The sequence below is a fragment of the Canis lupus genome, chromosome 10 (genome assembly GCF_011100685.1).
Source record: "Canis lupus familiaris isolate Mischka breed German Shepherd chromosome 10, alternate assembly UU_Cfam_GSD_1.0, whole genome shotgun sequence".
NCBI classification, from domain to species: domain Eukaryota; kingdom Metazoa; phylum Chordata; class Mammalia; order Carnivora; family Canidae; genus Canis; species Canis lupus.
The window spans coordinates 44,372,307-44,390,652 of NC_049231.1; the positions used below are offsets into that span (position 1 = coordinate 44,372,307).

General features: G+C 38.6%; 1 protein-coding gene across 3 annotated transcripts in view; it reads right to left on the minus strand.

Annotated features, from left to right (window-relative positions):
• EIF5B (eukaryotic translation initiation factor 5B) overlaps positions 1-18,086 on the minus strand; it is a 95,252-nt gene extending 77,166 nt beyond the window's left edge. For 2 of the 3 annotated variants that reach the window (XM_038551019.1, XM_038551018.1), the window contains exon 1: positions 17,862-18,086. In XM_038551019.1, the coding sequence (XP_038406947.1) occupies positions 17,862-17,896 (35 nt within the window). In that variant the 5' untranslated portion in view covers positions 17,897-18,086. Of the gene's footprint in view, positions 1-1,705; positions 1,730-17,861 lie in introns of those variants that run through there. The other variant, XM_038551020.1, reaches the window with a different exon arrangement.
• Positions 18,087-18,346: the final 260 nt, after the last annotated feature.

The window sequence follows — 18,346 nt, forward strand, 5'->3', positions numbered from 1 at the left end:
AGTCACTTAAGCATCTGCCTTCAGCTCAGGTCATGATCCCAGGGTCCACCACATCTTGCTTTCTCCTGAGCAGGGAATCTGCTTCTCCCTCTCCCTCTATTCCTCGCCCCTGTTCATGCTAGCTCCTCTCTAATTAAAAAATGAAATATTTAAAAAAATAAAAAATAAAAATAAATAAACTTTGGATATGCACGAGACCATCTGAAGAGAATGAGAAAACAAACCACAGAGAAGGAGAAAATATTTGTGAGCCACATTCTAGAAAAGGACTGGTATCTAGAATACATAAATAAAACTCAACAGTAAAAAAACTAACAATGTGATTTAGAAAATGGGCAAAGGCATGAAAAGACATTTCACTGAAGAGCACTTACATATGGCAAATAAAAATGTTCCACATCATCAGGCATTTGGGAAATACAAAATGATATCACTACACACCTCTTGACAAAAAAGTGATAATAACCAATGTTGGTGAGGATATACAGGATCTGAATTATTCACACATTGCTGGTGGAAATGTAAACTGGTATACAGCCACTCTGAAAAATAGTCTGTAATGTTCTTATAAAACTAAAAATGTACTTACCATATGACCCAGCAACTGTACTCTTGTGCATTTATCCCTTAGCAATGAAAACTTATCTCATGCAGAATCTTGTACACAAATGTTTGTAGTGGTTTTATTTGCAATAGCCAAAAATAAAAAATAATTCAAATGTCCTTTAATGAGTGACTGGTTAAATAAACTGTGGCTCATCCCCATTCCATGGAATACCATTAAGCAATAAAATGTAAAAAACTATCAGTACATGCAACAACTTGGATGAAATCACAAAAGAATTAGGCTGACTGGAAAGAAGCCAATCCCCAAAGGTCACGTATATACAAGATTCCATTTATACAACATTTTAAAAAGAAAAAATTTTACAAATGTAGAACAGATTCGAGGTTACCAAAGGTTGGGATGGGCAAGGAAGGGGAGGCACATAGGAAGGAGATGAATACAGTCACGCATGAACAACATGAGGGATTCCTACAGTGATGTTCTGTATTTTGACTAGGGTAGTGAATACACAAATACACAGGTGAAAATACTGTATAGCACTAAACACAAATGAAGCTGAGCAATTTGAATATGGTCAGTGAATTGTATCAATGTTAATATCCAAGTTCCAGTATTGTAATATAGTCTTGCAAGATGTTACCATGGTGGGGAAACTGGGTAAAAGGTATAAAGATCTCTCTGTATTATCTTTTTACAACTACATGTGAATCTATAATTATCTTAAAAGTTTCATTTAAAAAATACAGTATTAAAATGGCAAGTCAAATTGAGGAAAAAATTTTTGCAATACATAAACCTGATACAGGATTTGTCTGTAATACATAAAAAAAAACTACAAGCCAATATGAAACAATGTAATTTTTTAAATGGATGAATGATTTGAACAGTTAACCAAATGAGATTCAAAAATGGCAAATAAGCACATAACAAGATGGTCAACGTAAGAAAATGTCAATTAAAGCCACAATGAGATGCCACTACACAGCCAACAAGATGACTAAAAAAAGACTGATAATACTAGTATTGAGAGAGGATGTGAAGCAACTGGAACACATCCTTAGAGGGAATGCAAAATTGGCACAGCTACTTTGGAAGAGACAGTTTGGCAGTTTTTTAAAGTTAAACATACACACTTACCATATGACCCAGCAATCCCACTCCTAGGTATTTACCTAAGAGAAATGAAAACATATGTCCACACAAAGACTTGTACTTAAATATTCACAGGTTTATTCATAATCACAAGAAGCTGCAAACAACGCAAATATCTACCAGATAATTATAAACAAATTGTCATCTATCCACATACTGCACTACTACTTAACAATAAAAGAATTAGTGTTACATATACCAACATGGATAATCTCAGAAGTATTACATTAAGTGAAACTCTGCCAGCCAATAAAGGCTATATACTGATTCTACTTTTATGGATTTCTGGAAAAGGGAAAACTATGGTGAACCCCCCCCCCCAAAAAAAAAGAGGAGAACAACAACAACAACAACAACAATACAAAAGCAAAAAACTCCAGTGACTTCTGGCCAAAAGCCAGTTGTAGGGGAAAAAGAACCGCCTACAAAGGATCATAAAGAAACTTTTTGGGCTAATGGAAATATTCCTGTATCATGACTACAGTGAGGGATACAGAACTGTACACATTTATCAAAACTTATCAACTGCACCCTTAAAATTCGTGAATTTTATGTCAATTACGCCTCAAAAAAAAGTGTTAATTTGAATTTCTAGTAATACTATAAAAACAGCTGAGAAGTTACAGAGTGCATTTTTATCAGTTTAAACACTTATGGTTAAAAGCATGTAAAACCAAATTTTTTATCCCATTTTTATAAGTTATGAAAAATAAATATAAACCTGTATCTCCTAACACCTTAATTTCTATTAACATGATATAATGTATAACTAAAATAATCTTACTATGAAGTAATCTTTTACAAACATGGTATTTCTTGGGGTTCCTGGGTGGCTCAGTCGGTTAAGTGTCTGACTCTTGGTTTTGGCTCATGTCATGATCTCAGAGTTATGAGATCAAGCCGGGCACTGGACTCTGCACTCAGCACAGTCTGCCTGAGATTCTCTCTCCCTTGTCCTTCTTGCTCATGCTCACTCATTTTCTCTCTCTAAAATAAATCTTTAAAAACAGGCTATTTCTTTATTAACTGTATTCAGGCATATACTCAACTTTGTTTTGGGCTTCTCAGAATTAAATAAAAATCATAGATAAAAACATACTTCATTTTCAGATCAACAGAGTAAAGCCTTTTGAAGACACAAAACTTTACCCAAAAAAAAGTTCACTGAAAACAAGTAAAAGAAAAATTAACCTATGTGCAAATCTCCTCTCAATTCCAAATTTGGCAAATTTAATAATGACAGGCATTTTCCACTAAAAAGTCTAATATAAAGTTAGACAAGAACATAGAAAATGCAACTCTTGCCAAACTATTCCATAAAAAGTCTTCAAGCTTCCTAAGACTTTCCTCTATCAACCCCCTTCTCCAGTGCCTCACTACCCCCTGTGGATCTTTTACAATCTGGCTCAAAAGGTCTCTGACACTGAGAAATGGGGGTCTGTCACCTTCACTTTAACATGGAGCTGTGTAAATGATCTATAGACTATGGCATAAATGATGTTACAGTTCCTGGACCCACACCTTTCCCTGGCAGCATCTACTTCACGACTTTTGAGATATTCACTGACAAATTAATGAAGATGTCCAGACCACAGAGAGATCAAAGATGTTCCAGCTGAAGTCCCAACCAAGAGTTACTATCATCATACACCGGAAGTGAAGTGCCAAATGAGGTAGTCTTTAAGATGACTCCCTTACAGCCACCATTTATCTGCAATCACATGAGAGACCCCAAGTGAGATGCACCTGAGCCCAGTCAGAACCAAGAGATAATGATTTTTATTATTTTAAGCCACTTAGTTTAGAATGACTTATGATGTAAAAATAAATGGAGCACCTATATATTTCTTCCTATTCCTAATCAATACCAAGGCCTATAAAAAATGGAAAGCACTTCTACAGAAAGAGATAAAATCCAAAACACAACACTCCTTCCTCTCTACTCACCCATGATGAAAAATATAAATTAACCATAATCTCAAAGCACTGAGAGAAAGAACAGTCATGGATAACCCTGTTACTACCTCTTTTCACTTTACTTCGGTTTCCACTCATCCCCCTAACTTTTATTAAGATTTTGGGATGCCTGGGTGGCTCCGTGGTTGAGCGTCTGCCTTCGGCTCAGGGAATGATCCCGGAGTCCCAGGATCGAGTCCCACATCAGGCTCCTTGCATGGAGCCTGCTTCTCCCTTTGCCTGTGTCTCTGCCTCTCTCTCTCTCTCATAAATAAATAAAATCTTAAATATATATATATATATATATATTTTATTTGAGAGAAAGACAGTGCGTGTGCATACACATGAGCAGGTTTGGGGTGGAGGAGCAGAGGGGAAAGAGGGAGAGAGAGAAAATCTGAAACAGACTTTGGCTGAGGGCAGAGCCCAACTCAGGCTTGACTCCAGGACCCTAAAATCATGACCTGAGCTGAAATCAAGGGTCTGACATACTTAACTGACTAAACCACCTGGGTGCCCCTCATCTCCCCAACTCTTACCAACAGTAACAAACAAGAGGAAAAGCATAATGAGAAATCCCATTCTTTACTCCTAACTCTATCCTACTAATATTAGTAACAATAAGGGAAGCAAAGAAACAGACCTGCCTATATGCCTTTTAGTATTTCTCCAATCTCCATCTCTTCTTACCCAGCATTCCTTGATCATCAACAGTTACATGTGCAAAGAAGGAAAATAAGACAAAAGAAGGAAAAGCCTCAATAATCATTGCTCCTCACTAGCTCCCATCACTGGCATAACCAGTAACTACCAGAAGTACTCACTTCCTACTCCCTCAATGGAGTTCTATCTTATACAACCCATTAATTCAGAGCTACCTATACATACCTTAGGAAGGGGGAAAAAAGCCCTCCCAGCTTACTATTTTTTTTATGAACTAAGTTCTGACATCTTTAAAAGGTATAGGAAACCATACTGCTACTTTCATTGTACAATGCAAACAGAATGTATCTTACTGCCTTCCACAAAATTCAGCCTAAAATACCTATGTTAAAGTGACAGTGCAAGAACAAGCACAAGTATAATATTGCAGACCCTCAAATACACATAACCTAATAAGTTCATTCATAGTATAGATTCTAACATGTCTAACTATAAAAATCACTCTAAGGCATTTTTTTTTTTTTAAACTGGAGTACTCTCAATGTGAGTGAGGGAGTACAAGGGGAGAAATGGGATGCAGGATTATGGATAATTTCAGAAGTCTAAAAATTCTCTTGTTTTATCTGTTAATTTCAATTTGATTATTAAAGATTTAAGATAAACATACCACAAACCATACAGATGCCAATTTATCACACTGTACTGTCACAGAATATCAACCCAAGCTTCTGTTTGCAAACCTCCACTTGACTTAAGATGAAAGAGATCAGGAGCAAACTTAATATGTAAACATTTTACCAACAAAAGAGGTTATAAAACAAAACTTAAAATCATTAGTTCGAATTGAAAAAGTTATTAGAAAAATTGAGTGCTTGCTGAACTCAAAAGAAGTCCATTACAGGAGGCAGTATATTCACAATAAAATGGTCAATTTAGATCCTGCTACTCAAAAAATTACTCCATGATAAGCAGCAACAATATCATCTCATTAGAAATCCAAAACCTCAGGTCCCACCCCAGACTCAATGAATCAAAATATCCATTTTAACGAGATCCACAAGTGAATCACATTAAAGTTTGCGAAGCACTAATTTAAAGCAGTAACACAAGGGCGCCTGGGTGTCTCAGTAAGTTAAACATCTGCCATCAGCTAGGACCATGATCCCAGCGTCCTGGGATCAGAGCCCCAAATAAGACGCTCTGCTCAGTGGAGAGCCTGCTTCTCCCTCTCCCTCTGCCTGCTGCTCCCCCTGGTTGTGCTCTGTCAAATAAATAAATAAAATCTTAAAAAAAAGAACAACATAACGGAATCGTCTTTCATGTCAATGCTGCAAATTTAAACTTAAAAAAAAACTTATAGTTCTTACTATTTGATACGAGTATTTGAGGTCTCACATTTGCATAAGAAATACAAGTTTATATTTAGCATTATGCCTGTAGTTATATATAGATGCTATTGATAATTTAGGCTAACACTCTGAATTAGTATCTTAAGAAAGGACATAATTTATGCTCTAAAATAATTGTTCAGGGGATCCTGGGTGGCTCAGTCAGTTAAGCATCTGCTTTAGGCTCAGGTCATGATCCCAGGGTCCTGGGATCCAGCCCCACATCTAATAAGGGTCAAGTATCCAGAATATACAAAGAATTCTTAAAACTCAACCTTAAAAATACAACTTAAAAATGAGTAAACAACTTACACAGAATTTGTCCAAACAAGACATACAAATTGTTAGTGAATACATTAAAAAAATGTTCATCATTAGTAACCAGGGAAATGCAAATCAATACCGCTTCACAATTACTAGGATGGCTATTAAAAAAAGGGAGCGGGACAAATGCACTGGCAAAGGTATGAAGAAATAAGAACCCTTTTACATTGCTGGTGGAAATGTAAAATGGTGTTGCCATTGTAAGAAGTCTGGTGATTCTTCCAACAACATTTTTCACAAAACTAGAACAAATAATACTGAAACTTAAATGGAACCACAAAAGACTACAACTAGCCAAAGCAAGCTTGAAAGGGGGGAAAAAGCTATAGTATTCACAATCCCTGATTTCATGACATACAAAGCTGTAGTAATCAAAACAGTACGATACTGGCACAAAAATAGGCATACAGAACAGAGAGCCCTAAATTAATTGAATTATATGATTAATTAATCTATGACAAAGCAGGCAAGATATAAAATGGGGAAAAGACAGTCTATTCAATAGTCCTGGGAAACCTGGACATGTAAAGAACAAAACTGGACCACTTTCTAACATCACACACAAAAATAAACTCAAAACAGATTAAAGACCTAAATGTAAGACCTGAAACCATAAAATTCCTAGAAGAGAACACAGGTAGTAATTTCCCTGACATCAGCTGTAGCAACATTTTTCTAGATGTCTCCTAAGGCAAGAATATATTGGACTATATTGAAATAAACTTTTGTGCAGTGAAGGAAACCATCAACATAACCTAAAGAAAACCTATTGAATGGAAGAAAATATCTGCAAATGATATATCCAATAAGGAATTAATATTCAAAATGAATACAGAACTTCTACAATCCAATGCAAAAAAAAACCCCAAATAATGATTAAAAATAGGCAGAGGACCTGAATAGACTTTTTTCCAAAGACATCTAGATGGCAAACAGACATAGGAAAAAATGCTCAACATCATTCATCATCAGGGAAATGCAAATCAAAAGCACAAGGAGTTATCACCTTACAACTGTCAAAATGGATAGTATCAAAAACACATGAAGTGTTGGTGAGGATGTAGAGGAAAAAAGAACCCTCGTGCATTGTTAGTGGGAAAGTAAATCGGTGCAGCCACTGTGGAAAACAGTATGGAGGTTCCTCAAAAACTTAAAAACAGAAATATGATGGGACACCTGGGTGGCTCAGCGGTTGGGCACCTGCCTTCGGTTCAGGTCTGATCCCAGGATGCAGGATCGAGTCCCACATGGACTCCCTGCGAGGAGCCTGCTTCTCCCTCTGCTTATGTGTCTGCCTCTCTCTCTCTCTGTGTGTCTATCATGAATAAATAAATCTTTAAAAAAAATAGAAATACGATATGATCCAGTAATTTCACTAGCTACTTACTCAAGCTAAATGAAAACACGAATTCAAAAAGATATATGCACCCCAATATTTACTGCAACTTTATAATAGTCAAGATATGGAAGTAATCCAAGTGTCCCATCGATAGACAAATTAATTAGGAAAATGTGGTATGTGTTTAAAATGAAATATCATGCAGCCATAAAAAAGGACGAGATCTTACCATTTATGACATGAATAGACTGAGAAGGTATTATGCTAAGTGAAAAAAGTGAGATTTACAAAGACAAATACCATATAATTTCACCCATGTGGAATCTAAAAAAATAACCATGAATAAATAAAAAGCAGAATTAGATCTATAAATATGGAGACCAAACTGACGATTGCCAGAGGGGAAAGGACAGAAGAACGGGTAGAACATGTTAAAAAAGAGAGAGAGAGAGAGAGAGAAAAGTACATGATCATCTCAAATGAAGAAACAGCATTTAACAAAATCCAACACTTTTTCATGGTAAAAACATCCTACGAGCTAGGAATAGAATGGAAATTCCTCAACCTGGAAAAGGGCATCCATGCAAAACACAGTTAACATCATACCTAATGAGTAAATACTGAAAGCTTTTCCCCCTTAAGATCAGAAACAAGACAAGGATGTCTACTCTCCCCACTTCTAGTCGACATTGTACTGCAGAATCTAGCCAAAGCATTAAGCAAGACAGAGAAGCAAAAGACACTTAGACTAGAAAAAGTAGAAACTATTTGAACTTGCAGATGACATGACCACGTGCATAGAATCCACACACACACAAGACCATTTGAGCTAATAAATGAGCTCAGTATGACTGGAGGATAGAAGATCAATATACTAAAATTAATTGTATTTAAGTTAGGCACTAGTAATGAACAATCTGAAAATGAACTTAAAATAATTCCATTAGCAATAGTGTAAAAAATGAACTAAATGCTTAGGAATAATTTTTTAAAAGAACGGCAAATGTTGTACTCTGAAAACTAAAAATCAATCACTGAAACTGAAGACCTAAATAGGTGGAAAGACATCCTTGGTTCATGGATCAGAAGGCATAATATTGGCAATACTCTCAAAATTAATCTACTAAGGATATGCAATCAATCCAGTCAAAATTCTAGATGCCTTCTTTTTTGTTGCAGAAACTGAAGTCAACATTTTGTTGAAATGTTATTCCTAACGTTTGTATGGAAATGTAAGGGACACAGAATAGCCAAAACCATTTCAAAAAGAAGTTAGAAAAATCACAATTTCCAATTTGTAAACTTACTACAAAACTACAGCCATCAAGACAGTGTGGTACTGCCATAAAGACAAAAGACCTATGGAACAATATTGAGTCCAGAAATAAACCCCTACACATGGTTGATTTCGACAAGGAATTAGAATACTCAAACATCTAAACATAAAAGCTAAAACTATAAAGCTACTAGAAAGAAAACATAGTCTGCATGACTTAGGATTTGGTGATAGTTTCTTAGCTCTAACACAAAAAGCACATGCAACCAAAGAAAAAGTAGATAAATCAGACTTCATCAAAATTAACCTTTGTGCTACAAAGACCACCATCAAGAATGTGAAAGGACAGGGACGCCTGGGTGGCTCACCGGCTGAGCGTCTGCCTGCCTCTGAGCGTGATCCCAGGGTCCCAGGCTTCCAGCATGGAGCCTGCTTCTCCCTCTGTCTATATCTCTGCCTCTCTCTCTCTCATGAATAAATAAAATCTTAAAAAAAAAAAAAAAAGAGAGAGAGAGAGAGAGAGAGAATGTGAAAGGACAGGGGCACCTGGCTGATTGAATCAGTAGACTATGCAACTCTTGATCTCAGGGTTGAGTCTGAGCCCCACACTGTGTGTAAATATTACTTAAAATCTTTTTAAAAAGGGGGGTGGGAACGACAACCTCCTAAAGGAGAAAATACTCCACAGAATGGGATAAAATATTTGCAAACCATATCTGATAAAGGATCTGTATCTAAAATATATGAACTCATATTCTTCAAGAATAAAGAAGATAATTTAAGAACAGGCAAAGAATCTGAATAGACAATTCTCCAAACCAGTTTACCAGTGTCCAATAAGTGCATGAGGACATACTCAACATCTTAAGCCATCATGGAATGCAAACTAAAATCCCAGTAAGACACCACTTAACACCCACTAGAATGGCTATAAATCACAAAGTCAGCTGATAACAAGTATTGATGAAGATGCAGAGAAATTGGAATTTTAATACACTGTTGATTGGAATGTAAAATCGAGCAGGAACTTTGGCAGCTCCTGAAAAAAGTTAACTGCCTAGCAGTTTCTGAAGAAGTTAAACACAGTTACCTATCACCCAACAATTTCACTCCTAGGTATAAACCCCCAAACTGAAGACATATGTCCACACAAAAACTTGTATAGGTATTTTTATAGCAGTATGATTCATAATAGCCCCAAATGTGGAACCCCAATGTCCATCAACAGATGAATGGGTAAATCAAATGCAGTCTATTCATATAATCTTAGAATGTGATTCTAGACTCAGAAGAAATGCCAACTACAGTTATCATCAGTCATATCTATTAGCTTCACCAAAGCTCAGTACCTGAAGCCTAATGATATAAATTTGAGTTAAAACAGTACTCAATTGTATTTTTAAGGACTACTATATAAAGTTTACAGTTTGAATAAAGCTTCAGAAATAGAAAAGCCAAACCAAGATTTTAAACCTCAGGAGAAAAGTATGTTTCTATCACCAAAAGGAGGACTGAAAATCCATTATTCCAAAAAATAACTGCTACCCAGTGAAAAATAGGGATTCCTCTGAAAGAACATATCTGAAATGGGAAGAACTAAAACATTAAATTGTCATTGCTTTCACTTTAAACATATAGACAACAAGAGAAGCAGTTACATAATTAAATTGGTTACAGGAGAAAGAAATTCTTTAAAGAGATTTTGGCACTGATTGACCTACAGACAATGGCTGTCATTTTTCTCTTTGCCCTTCTTTTTGAGTTCTTAATCTTTAATAGTTGTTTCACCAGTAAAGATCCTACGCAGATATTAATTTTTCTTTGGAGAGTCTATATTTCAGAATATCAAGATTTCTTAAATCAGCTACCACACCACAGTAAAAAGCTACAGGTTCTGGAGTCAGATTTGGCTTAATAGCTGAGGTTATAAACCTCTAGCACATTATTATATTAAATTTCACTTTCCTCTTCTATATATTATATAGCTCTTAAATCTATATATAATAGCTTTTAAATCTCTATATTTCTCCATTCCTCCCAGATTCTCAAACTTGTTATAACATGGTTATTGGTTCTACATTAAATACTTTCATTAAAATTACATAAATACTGTGGTTATTGCTAGGACAAGCTGCATTATTGTGATTAATACTGTTTAATAAGGTTCAAAATACCCATGTATTTTGTACTATAACTTTTCAATAGTTCTTATTTGTCACAGAGCATAAATTAGAAAGGGTGAGAAAAGGAGTCATTTGGGGGTGACTAAAACATTTGAAAGCTGCTGTACTGTCTTTAACTCTCTACTCCTCCCCTTCTTTACTATTTACCTATTATCACAAACTAATAACCTAATCACAATGTAGTCCTCACCCTTTACAAAGCTAAGTCTAATAGAATTAGAATTAATTCTAATTAATTGGCCGGCCAGTAGGCTGGTCAAACACAAGATAACCATCTTAAAAGTTTTCTTATTAAGAATAAAAAAATTACTACATTAACAGCCATCAAATCATAGGATATCTAGAAATAAGCCAAACAAGAAATAGTCTAAAGACTCATATTTTAAAAAAAATTTTTTTTTACTGGTATACAATTAACCAAATAGAGAAGCATGTCTTACTAGTAATTTGTTTACCACTATATTTGGAGCACCTAGAACACTTGGCACTTAAGTGATTAATTAGACAATTTCTTGAATGAGATGATTTAATACCAAAAAGATGTCAAGTGTACTAAATATTCTAAAAACATAATGGGACTCTCAATTAAAACCAATCCCAACAGATTTTTAATAGAACTTGATAAATTCACCTATTACATTAAAAAAGAAAAATCATAAATGGGTGAACTTTCAAGAGTATGAACTTGACTACAGATGTCTTAAGTTGCCCTTGAGTAATTCTTAAGCATTTTTCTTTTCTGTTAGACAAACATTAATGATGGTCAAAAAGCTTGGAAAATGTCTCACAAAGCCCCAAATATAGTTTAGGAATCCCCAAATCAGCTGTCCTTAAAGTAGTCCCCAAGATCTGTTCAGGGGGTTTAAACTAATTCAAGAGATCAAAAGTATTTTCGAAATAATACTAAGAGGCTATTAGTCTTTTTCATTCTCATTTCTTCACAAGTGTACAGTGGAGTTTTCCAGAGGTCACATGATGTGCAATATTGCTACAACACTGAATGCAGGAGCAGATGATAACCAATCTCTCTTCTACTACTAAGCCAGACAGGTGGTTTGCAAAAATGTTCAATATCAGTCTTCTCATTATTTTTTGAAAACAATTACTTAACAATGCTACTTACGTTAATATGTAATGTGTCTATTACGTTTTTGTTTTTTTTTTTAGTAAACTCTTTGCCCAAGGTGGGGCCTGAACTTACAACCCCAAGATCAAGAGTTGCACGCTCTAACAACTTAACCAGCCAGGCGCCACCTCATTTTATTTTTAAATTTATAACTATTTGGGACGCCTGGGTGGCTCAGCAGTTGAGCCTCTGCCTTTGGCTCAGGGCGTGATCCCAGAGTCCCAGGATCGAGTCCCACATCAGGCTTCCTGCATGGAGCCTGCTTCTCCCTCTGCCTAGGTCTCTGCCTCTCTCTTTCTGTGTCTCTCATGAATAAATAAATAAAACATTTTTAAAAAATAATAAATGTATAACTATTCTAAGACCTTTTAACTTGTAATATAGTAAGTATTCCATATAACTTACCTACATAGCAAAAATCTTTTCAGGTCCTTAGTAACTTAAGAGGTTAGAAGGGTACAAGGACCAAAAAGTTTGAGAACTGCTGTTCTAACCCAACCACTGACACTCAGTTCTTCAGTTAAACAATGTTTTGCTTACCTTAGAGATGAAATCCAAGAATGGAAGAAACTTAGATAAATAAAGCACAATTAGTGGGCAAGCAACATCAAAAACAGCTGCATCAGTTCCCCAGAGATCACCATTAAAGAAGGCTAAAGTTACTATAAGCTAACAATGAAAGTTTGTCATCTGCTATTTATTTATTTATTTATTTATTTATTTATTTATTTATTTATTTATTTATTTATTTATTTATTTATTTATTTATTTATTTATTTATTGTAGACATAGAGAGAGAGAGGCAGAGACACAGGAGGAGGGAGAAGCAGGCTCCATGCCAGGAGCCCGACGTGGGACTCGATCCCGGGACTCCAGGATCGCGCCCTGGGCCAAAGGCAGGCGCTAAACCGCTGAGCCACCCAGGGATTCCCTGTCATCTGCTTTCTTATGCATTTATGGCAAAGTAGGACTTCTCCTTCCACATAGCAATTTCCTAAAGTATCAGTACAAGTTAAGCCAAGAAAACTCTTGGATTATAGATCTTTTTTTCTTTTTTGATCTGATATGTAGAGGGATTTTTTTTTATTATTAATTCAGGTATATACAAATGAGAAATAAATTTCTTTGTTGAGCTAGACCATTTGGACTGTTTGCCACTTGGCCGACTCCCTCTCTGGAAAGCTCTTGACTACCAGCTATACTCAGAGATCCTTCTGGGGAGGTTCTTTAAGTAGAGCACCATGTCTTTTTTTTTTTTTTTTTTTTTTTTTAATCACAGGGGAGGGACCCTGGTACCCCAATCATACCTGACTAGAATAAATGTCTACCATTAGGGCAACCATCTAAAGGTTAGGCAACTGGGCAGCCTGGGTGGCTCAGCGGTTTAGCGCCACTGCCTTTGGCCCAGGGCGTGATCCTGGGGACCCAGGATCGAGTCCCGCGTCGGACTCTCTGAATGGAGCTTGCTTCTCCCTCTGCCTGTGTCTCTGCCTCTCTCTGTGTCTCTCTCATGAATAAATAAATACAAATCTTTAAAAAATAAAAATAAAATAAAGGTTAGGCAACTGTTTCATAGATAGCTAGCACTCAAGAAACCAGGGAATTTAATTTGCCAGTAATGATAAGAACACTAAGTTAAAACAAATAGAGGAGTCACTATATTGGTTCACTGCTAGTGTACAGAACCACAGCAAGAAATAACCAGATGCTGAACATACCCTAGAACTCTATGAAATACTTCAAGGCCTTGTAGTTCCTGAGTAACATTCCCACCTTCATATCTGATGGTGAGACAAATGAAATAATTATCTTCCTCCTGTATCCTTTTGGGGGGTATTAATCCTATAAAGGTGACATACCAACTTCCTTATAGTCTGAAAAATATAACTACCACACTTAGGGGATCAAACAAAAAAGGGACCAGAATAAAGAACTGGAGGCTGTGAAAAACTAACCTAGATCCTGATAAGAGAACGTCAGTCATACTGTGCAAACAGAAAGAGAACATCACTAGAACATACAAGATCTCATAACGTATATTGGCCATATATTTTATACGATCTATAGATATTGAATCTTAGCCCTTATTGCACCAAGAGTTTCTCCAGTCTACTGAGAGGTCAAGAAAACTTGCAGAATATCTTATTAAAAATCTCATTCGTGGGGATCCCTGGGTGGCGCAGTGGTATGGCGCCTGCCTTTGGCCCAGGGAGTGATCCTGGAGACCCGGGATCGAATCCCATGTCGGGCTCCCGGTACATGGAGCCTGCTTCTCCCTCTGCCTATGTCTCTGCCTCTCTCTCTCTCTCTCTCTCTGACTATCATAAATAAAAAAAAAAAAAAAAAAAAAAAATCTCATTCGTGGGGAATGCCTGGGTGGTTCAGCGGTTTAGTGCCTGCCTTCTGCCCAGGACGTGATCCTGGAGTCGCAGGATCGAGTCCCACATCAGGCTCTCTGCATGGAGCCTGCTTCTCCCTCTGCTTGTGTCTCTGCCTCTCTCTTTCTCTGTATCTCTCATGAAAAAATAAAACCTTTAAAAATAAATAAATAAATAAATAAATAAATAAATAAATAAATAAATAAATAAAATCTCATTCTCAGATTACACAAGCTGGAGTAAATTTGAGAATTTTTTTTATTTATTCACGAGACACACAGAAAGAGAGGCAGAGACATAGGCAGAGGGAGAAACGGGTTCCATGCAGGAAGCCCGATGTGGGACTCAATCTTGGGACTCCAGGATCACGCCCTGAGCCAAAGGCAGAGGCTCAACCACTGAGCCATCCAGGCATCCCGAGAATTCAGTCTTTAAACAAAAGTCACTGATATAACAAAACATATGTTCCTCAAATAAAATTAGATACTCAGATGAAATAAAGCCTAATTTTAAATGAACTCCAAGTGGTTGAGAAGGTAAAATAAGGATTAAATTTAAGGATTAAAACAAAGTATTTTTTGTTCTTTCCAATCCGAAAAGTGACTCGATGCCCTATCTTGGTAACTAATAAGCAGCTGCTCATTTCTCACCTAGTTTCTACCCAGAAATATGCTCAACTTAGCACAGCTTGAAAGGGAAGGGGTGGTAGGATGAATGCAAAATCTTTAAAGTGGGGATCTTGGGACACCTGCGTGGCTCAGCGGTTGGTCGGCTGCCTTCGGTTCAGGTCATGATCCCGGGATCCAGGATCGAGACCCGCATGCGGCTCCTGCGAAGAGCCTGCTTCTCCCTCTGCCTATGTCTCTGCCTCTCTCTGTCTCTCTCTCATGAATAAATAAATAAATCTTTAAAAACGAAATGTGGGGATCTTTATTCAAGAGAGTAAAACCAGAGAAGTATCTTATTTTACACAAACAAAAATATTAATCCTAAAATAGAGCTCTCTCCTAGACTTTCTTCCCAAACTAGGTCTTTGTTTCTTTTACAAATATGCAAAATATCCTTGAAGAAAACTGTATTTAAACAAACAGAAGGTCAAAGCAATCTAATTCACAAGTAGTGGAACTTCCCTGTCCAACCCCTGCCGCGTATCTTCGCTGTTCTCCTTCCCTCCAAAATACCTTACAAAGCATGCCAAAGTAAAAAGGCCAAGTAGTTCCAAGTCAAAGGAGGACTTCTGCAAAACCTGGGATTTCTTAGATATTTGAAAAGCATTCAAGCAAAGGAGTCCATTTAGCATTTGAAAACCACCAAAACTTGATACTGGCATATGAGAAAATAAGTTTTTCAATTACACTGCCACCACTTTCCCTTAAAAATGAGCCAAAATATAAGACCACAGATTAGTCTGAGGGAGGAAAATCAGTAGCAGCATTATTTCTACACTACCAAATCAATCATTCAACAACAGGCTCCAGCGTCTGCACTTTATATCACTTATCAAAAACTTTATTAATCAGTAAGAAACACTTTTTCCTAAAAATAAACAATAAGTATCTACCCTCTGAACAGCTTTTTTCCATTATGAAAGAGCTTAGAAAGTAAAAGATGTAAATAAAGAAATAACACAGATATGTATTTTTTTAATCTACAGAATGGAGTTCTGTAATTCTGAACCAAACAAATGGAAGCGCAAAAAAAAATTTTTTTTAAATAATGAAATTAAACTGAGCGAATACTCAATAATATTTAAGAAGTCCTTCTTACTATTCCTTGGGCTTAATGATAGCATTACAGTTCTTTCTTTCCTCAAGTATTTATCTTTCAGATACACCTAAAGGATTAACACATGAAAATTGAGATGGCTTTAAAATATCTAGTACAGGGCAGCCCCCGTGCCGCAGCGGTTTAGCGCCGCCTGCAGCCTGGGGGTGTGATCCTGGAGACCAGGGATAGAGTCCCACATCGGGCTCCCTGCATGGAGCCTGCTTCTCCCTCTGCCTGTGTCTCTGTCTCTCTCTCTGTGTGTGTCTCTCTATGAATAAATAAATAAAAAATCTTAAAAAAAAATGTCTAGTAGATAGAACAGGAATAATCATGTGAGAACTATGACTGAAGCTGGCTAATTGCTATACGAAGCTTCATTATATTAATCTATTTTTTGTACACAGTTGAAGGAAAAAAAATGTAACCTATGCGTCAAAACGTCAGTCAAAAGAGAAATTTTCGTCCCACTAAATCACCCAGAATTCTGCTTATTTCTCTCATTTACCTGATTAACAAGTTCTAGTCTGCAAGCCAATTAACGCCTCCAACAGACCTGTAGCTGAAATACAAGATTCATCTTGCTGTCTTTTAATTCTACTCATCAGCTAGGTGAGTGCCAGGTGAGCAAACAATACAGGAATTTATCATTAGTAATCTTATTTTAACCTCAAGACCTGATACCCACTTTGAGTCAAAACGAACTACCAGAAGTTGTTGCTTTTTGGTGGGTTGTTTTTTTCTTTTTTTTAACTTTACTCTCCCCTTAGTATCCGAACTAAATTTGGTCAGTGGTATAAAAGGTGAAATATAACAGACGTTCACCGCCCCCCCCCCCCCCCCCCCCCCCAGCTAGTAAACTCTGAGTAAGAGTCAAAGAATTCAATCGAATGCGACACGCAGAAATGTTGCAAAAGTCTCGGGGTACGTAACTCTCCATACGCCCTTACACTCCCTCCACCCCCCCCCCCCCCCCCCCCCCCCCCCCCCCCCCCACAAAAAAAGCCTTTTAACTGGTTAGAAAGGAGAGACCCCGGTTGGTTGGTTTTTGTCTCCTCCTCCTTTCTTAGGGGGAGGTGCTAAAGAGCAAAGAAATCACCAAAAGACAGGCCGGAAGAAGGAAAGCGAAAAGCATGGAGTCTGGACAACTAGACGTTAAGTAACTGAGAACTATAACCAAATGATAGGAAGTTAGGAGGGAGTTACCTGTTAAACACCTCCCTGTAACCCCAACTCACCTGAGCGGCTCAGACTTTACCAACCTGGCTGAAGGTACAGCCACACTCCAACTCGCCTCTCCTCAAGTATTCGCCGGTACAAAGGCACGGAAAGAACTCTTCCTGACCCTCGCCAGTAGTAGCGCCGCAAAAACAACTCTGAGGCTGGCCGCGGCCACGCTGGCCGGGCAGTCCCTGGGCCAGCGAGGCCACCGGAGCCCCTCCCCGCGGGGCAGGGGACCCCCCAGACCACCGCCCCGCCCCTGAGGTACCAGATCCCTCCCTCCAGGCCGGACGAGGAGCAGCGACCGGACCGAGTCTCGACTGAAGAACCCGCCGCCGCCGCCGAGGCCCTCCGCGCCCGTCCGCAACTGCGGTCGCGGCCCCGTGCCGCCCATGCGGGACCCAGGCCCGGGGCCCCGCGGGGCCGGGCGCGAGCCTCGCCCCCGGCCGCCCCGCGCCGGCGGAACCCGCGCGAACCCCTGAGCTGCGCCGGACGCCGCCGTGCGGACCCAGTCACTGGCTACCTGTCTTCGCTCTTGTTTTTCTGCTTCTTCCCCATCGTGTGTCAGCGGCGCTCGCGGCCCCAGCCCCTCTCTTCGGTCTCTCACAGACCCGCTGTCCCCCAGCCGACTTCGGTCGCTCCGCGGCTCGGCTCCCCTCGCGCTGCCGCCTCTCGCACCCGGCTCTCCACAGCCCCGCGCACTGGGACAGGGCACATATGGTGTGAGCGCTCAGTGCGCAAGCGCATCGCCCCGCCGCCTCGGCGTGGGGACGCAGGGCGCGGCTCATCGAGAGCTGCGCTTCGGGTAGAGCGTCTCCGGCAGACCCGCCGCCAGGCGGGACCCGAGCGCCCCCTTTCCGCAAGCGTCCGCCGCGCGCGGGTAACAGCTGCGTCTCCTGGTTCTAGAACTCGGAGACAATGAGGCTGAAAATCCCCCTCGTTAGCTCCAGCTCAGCGGCGGAACGCAGACTTGGAGTTTGGAGCTCTGTTCCGAAGTCAGCCTTGCGC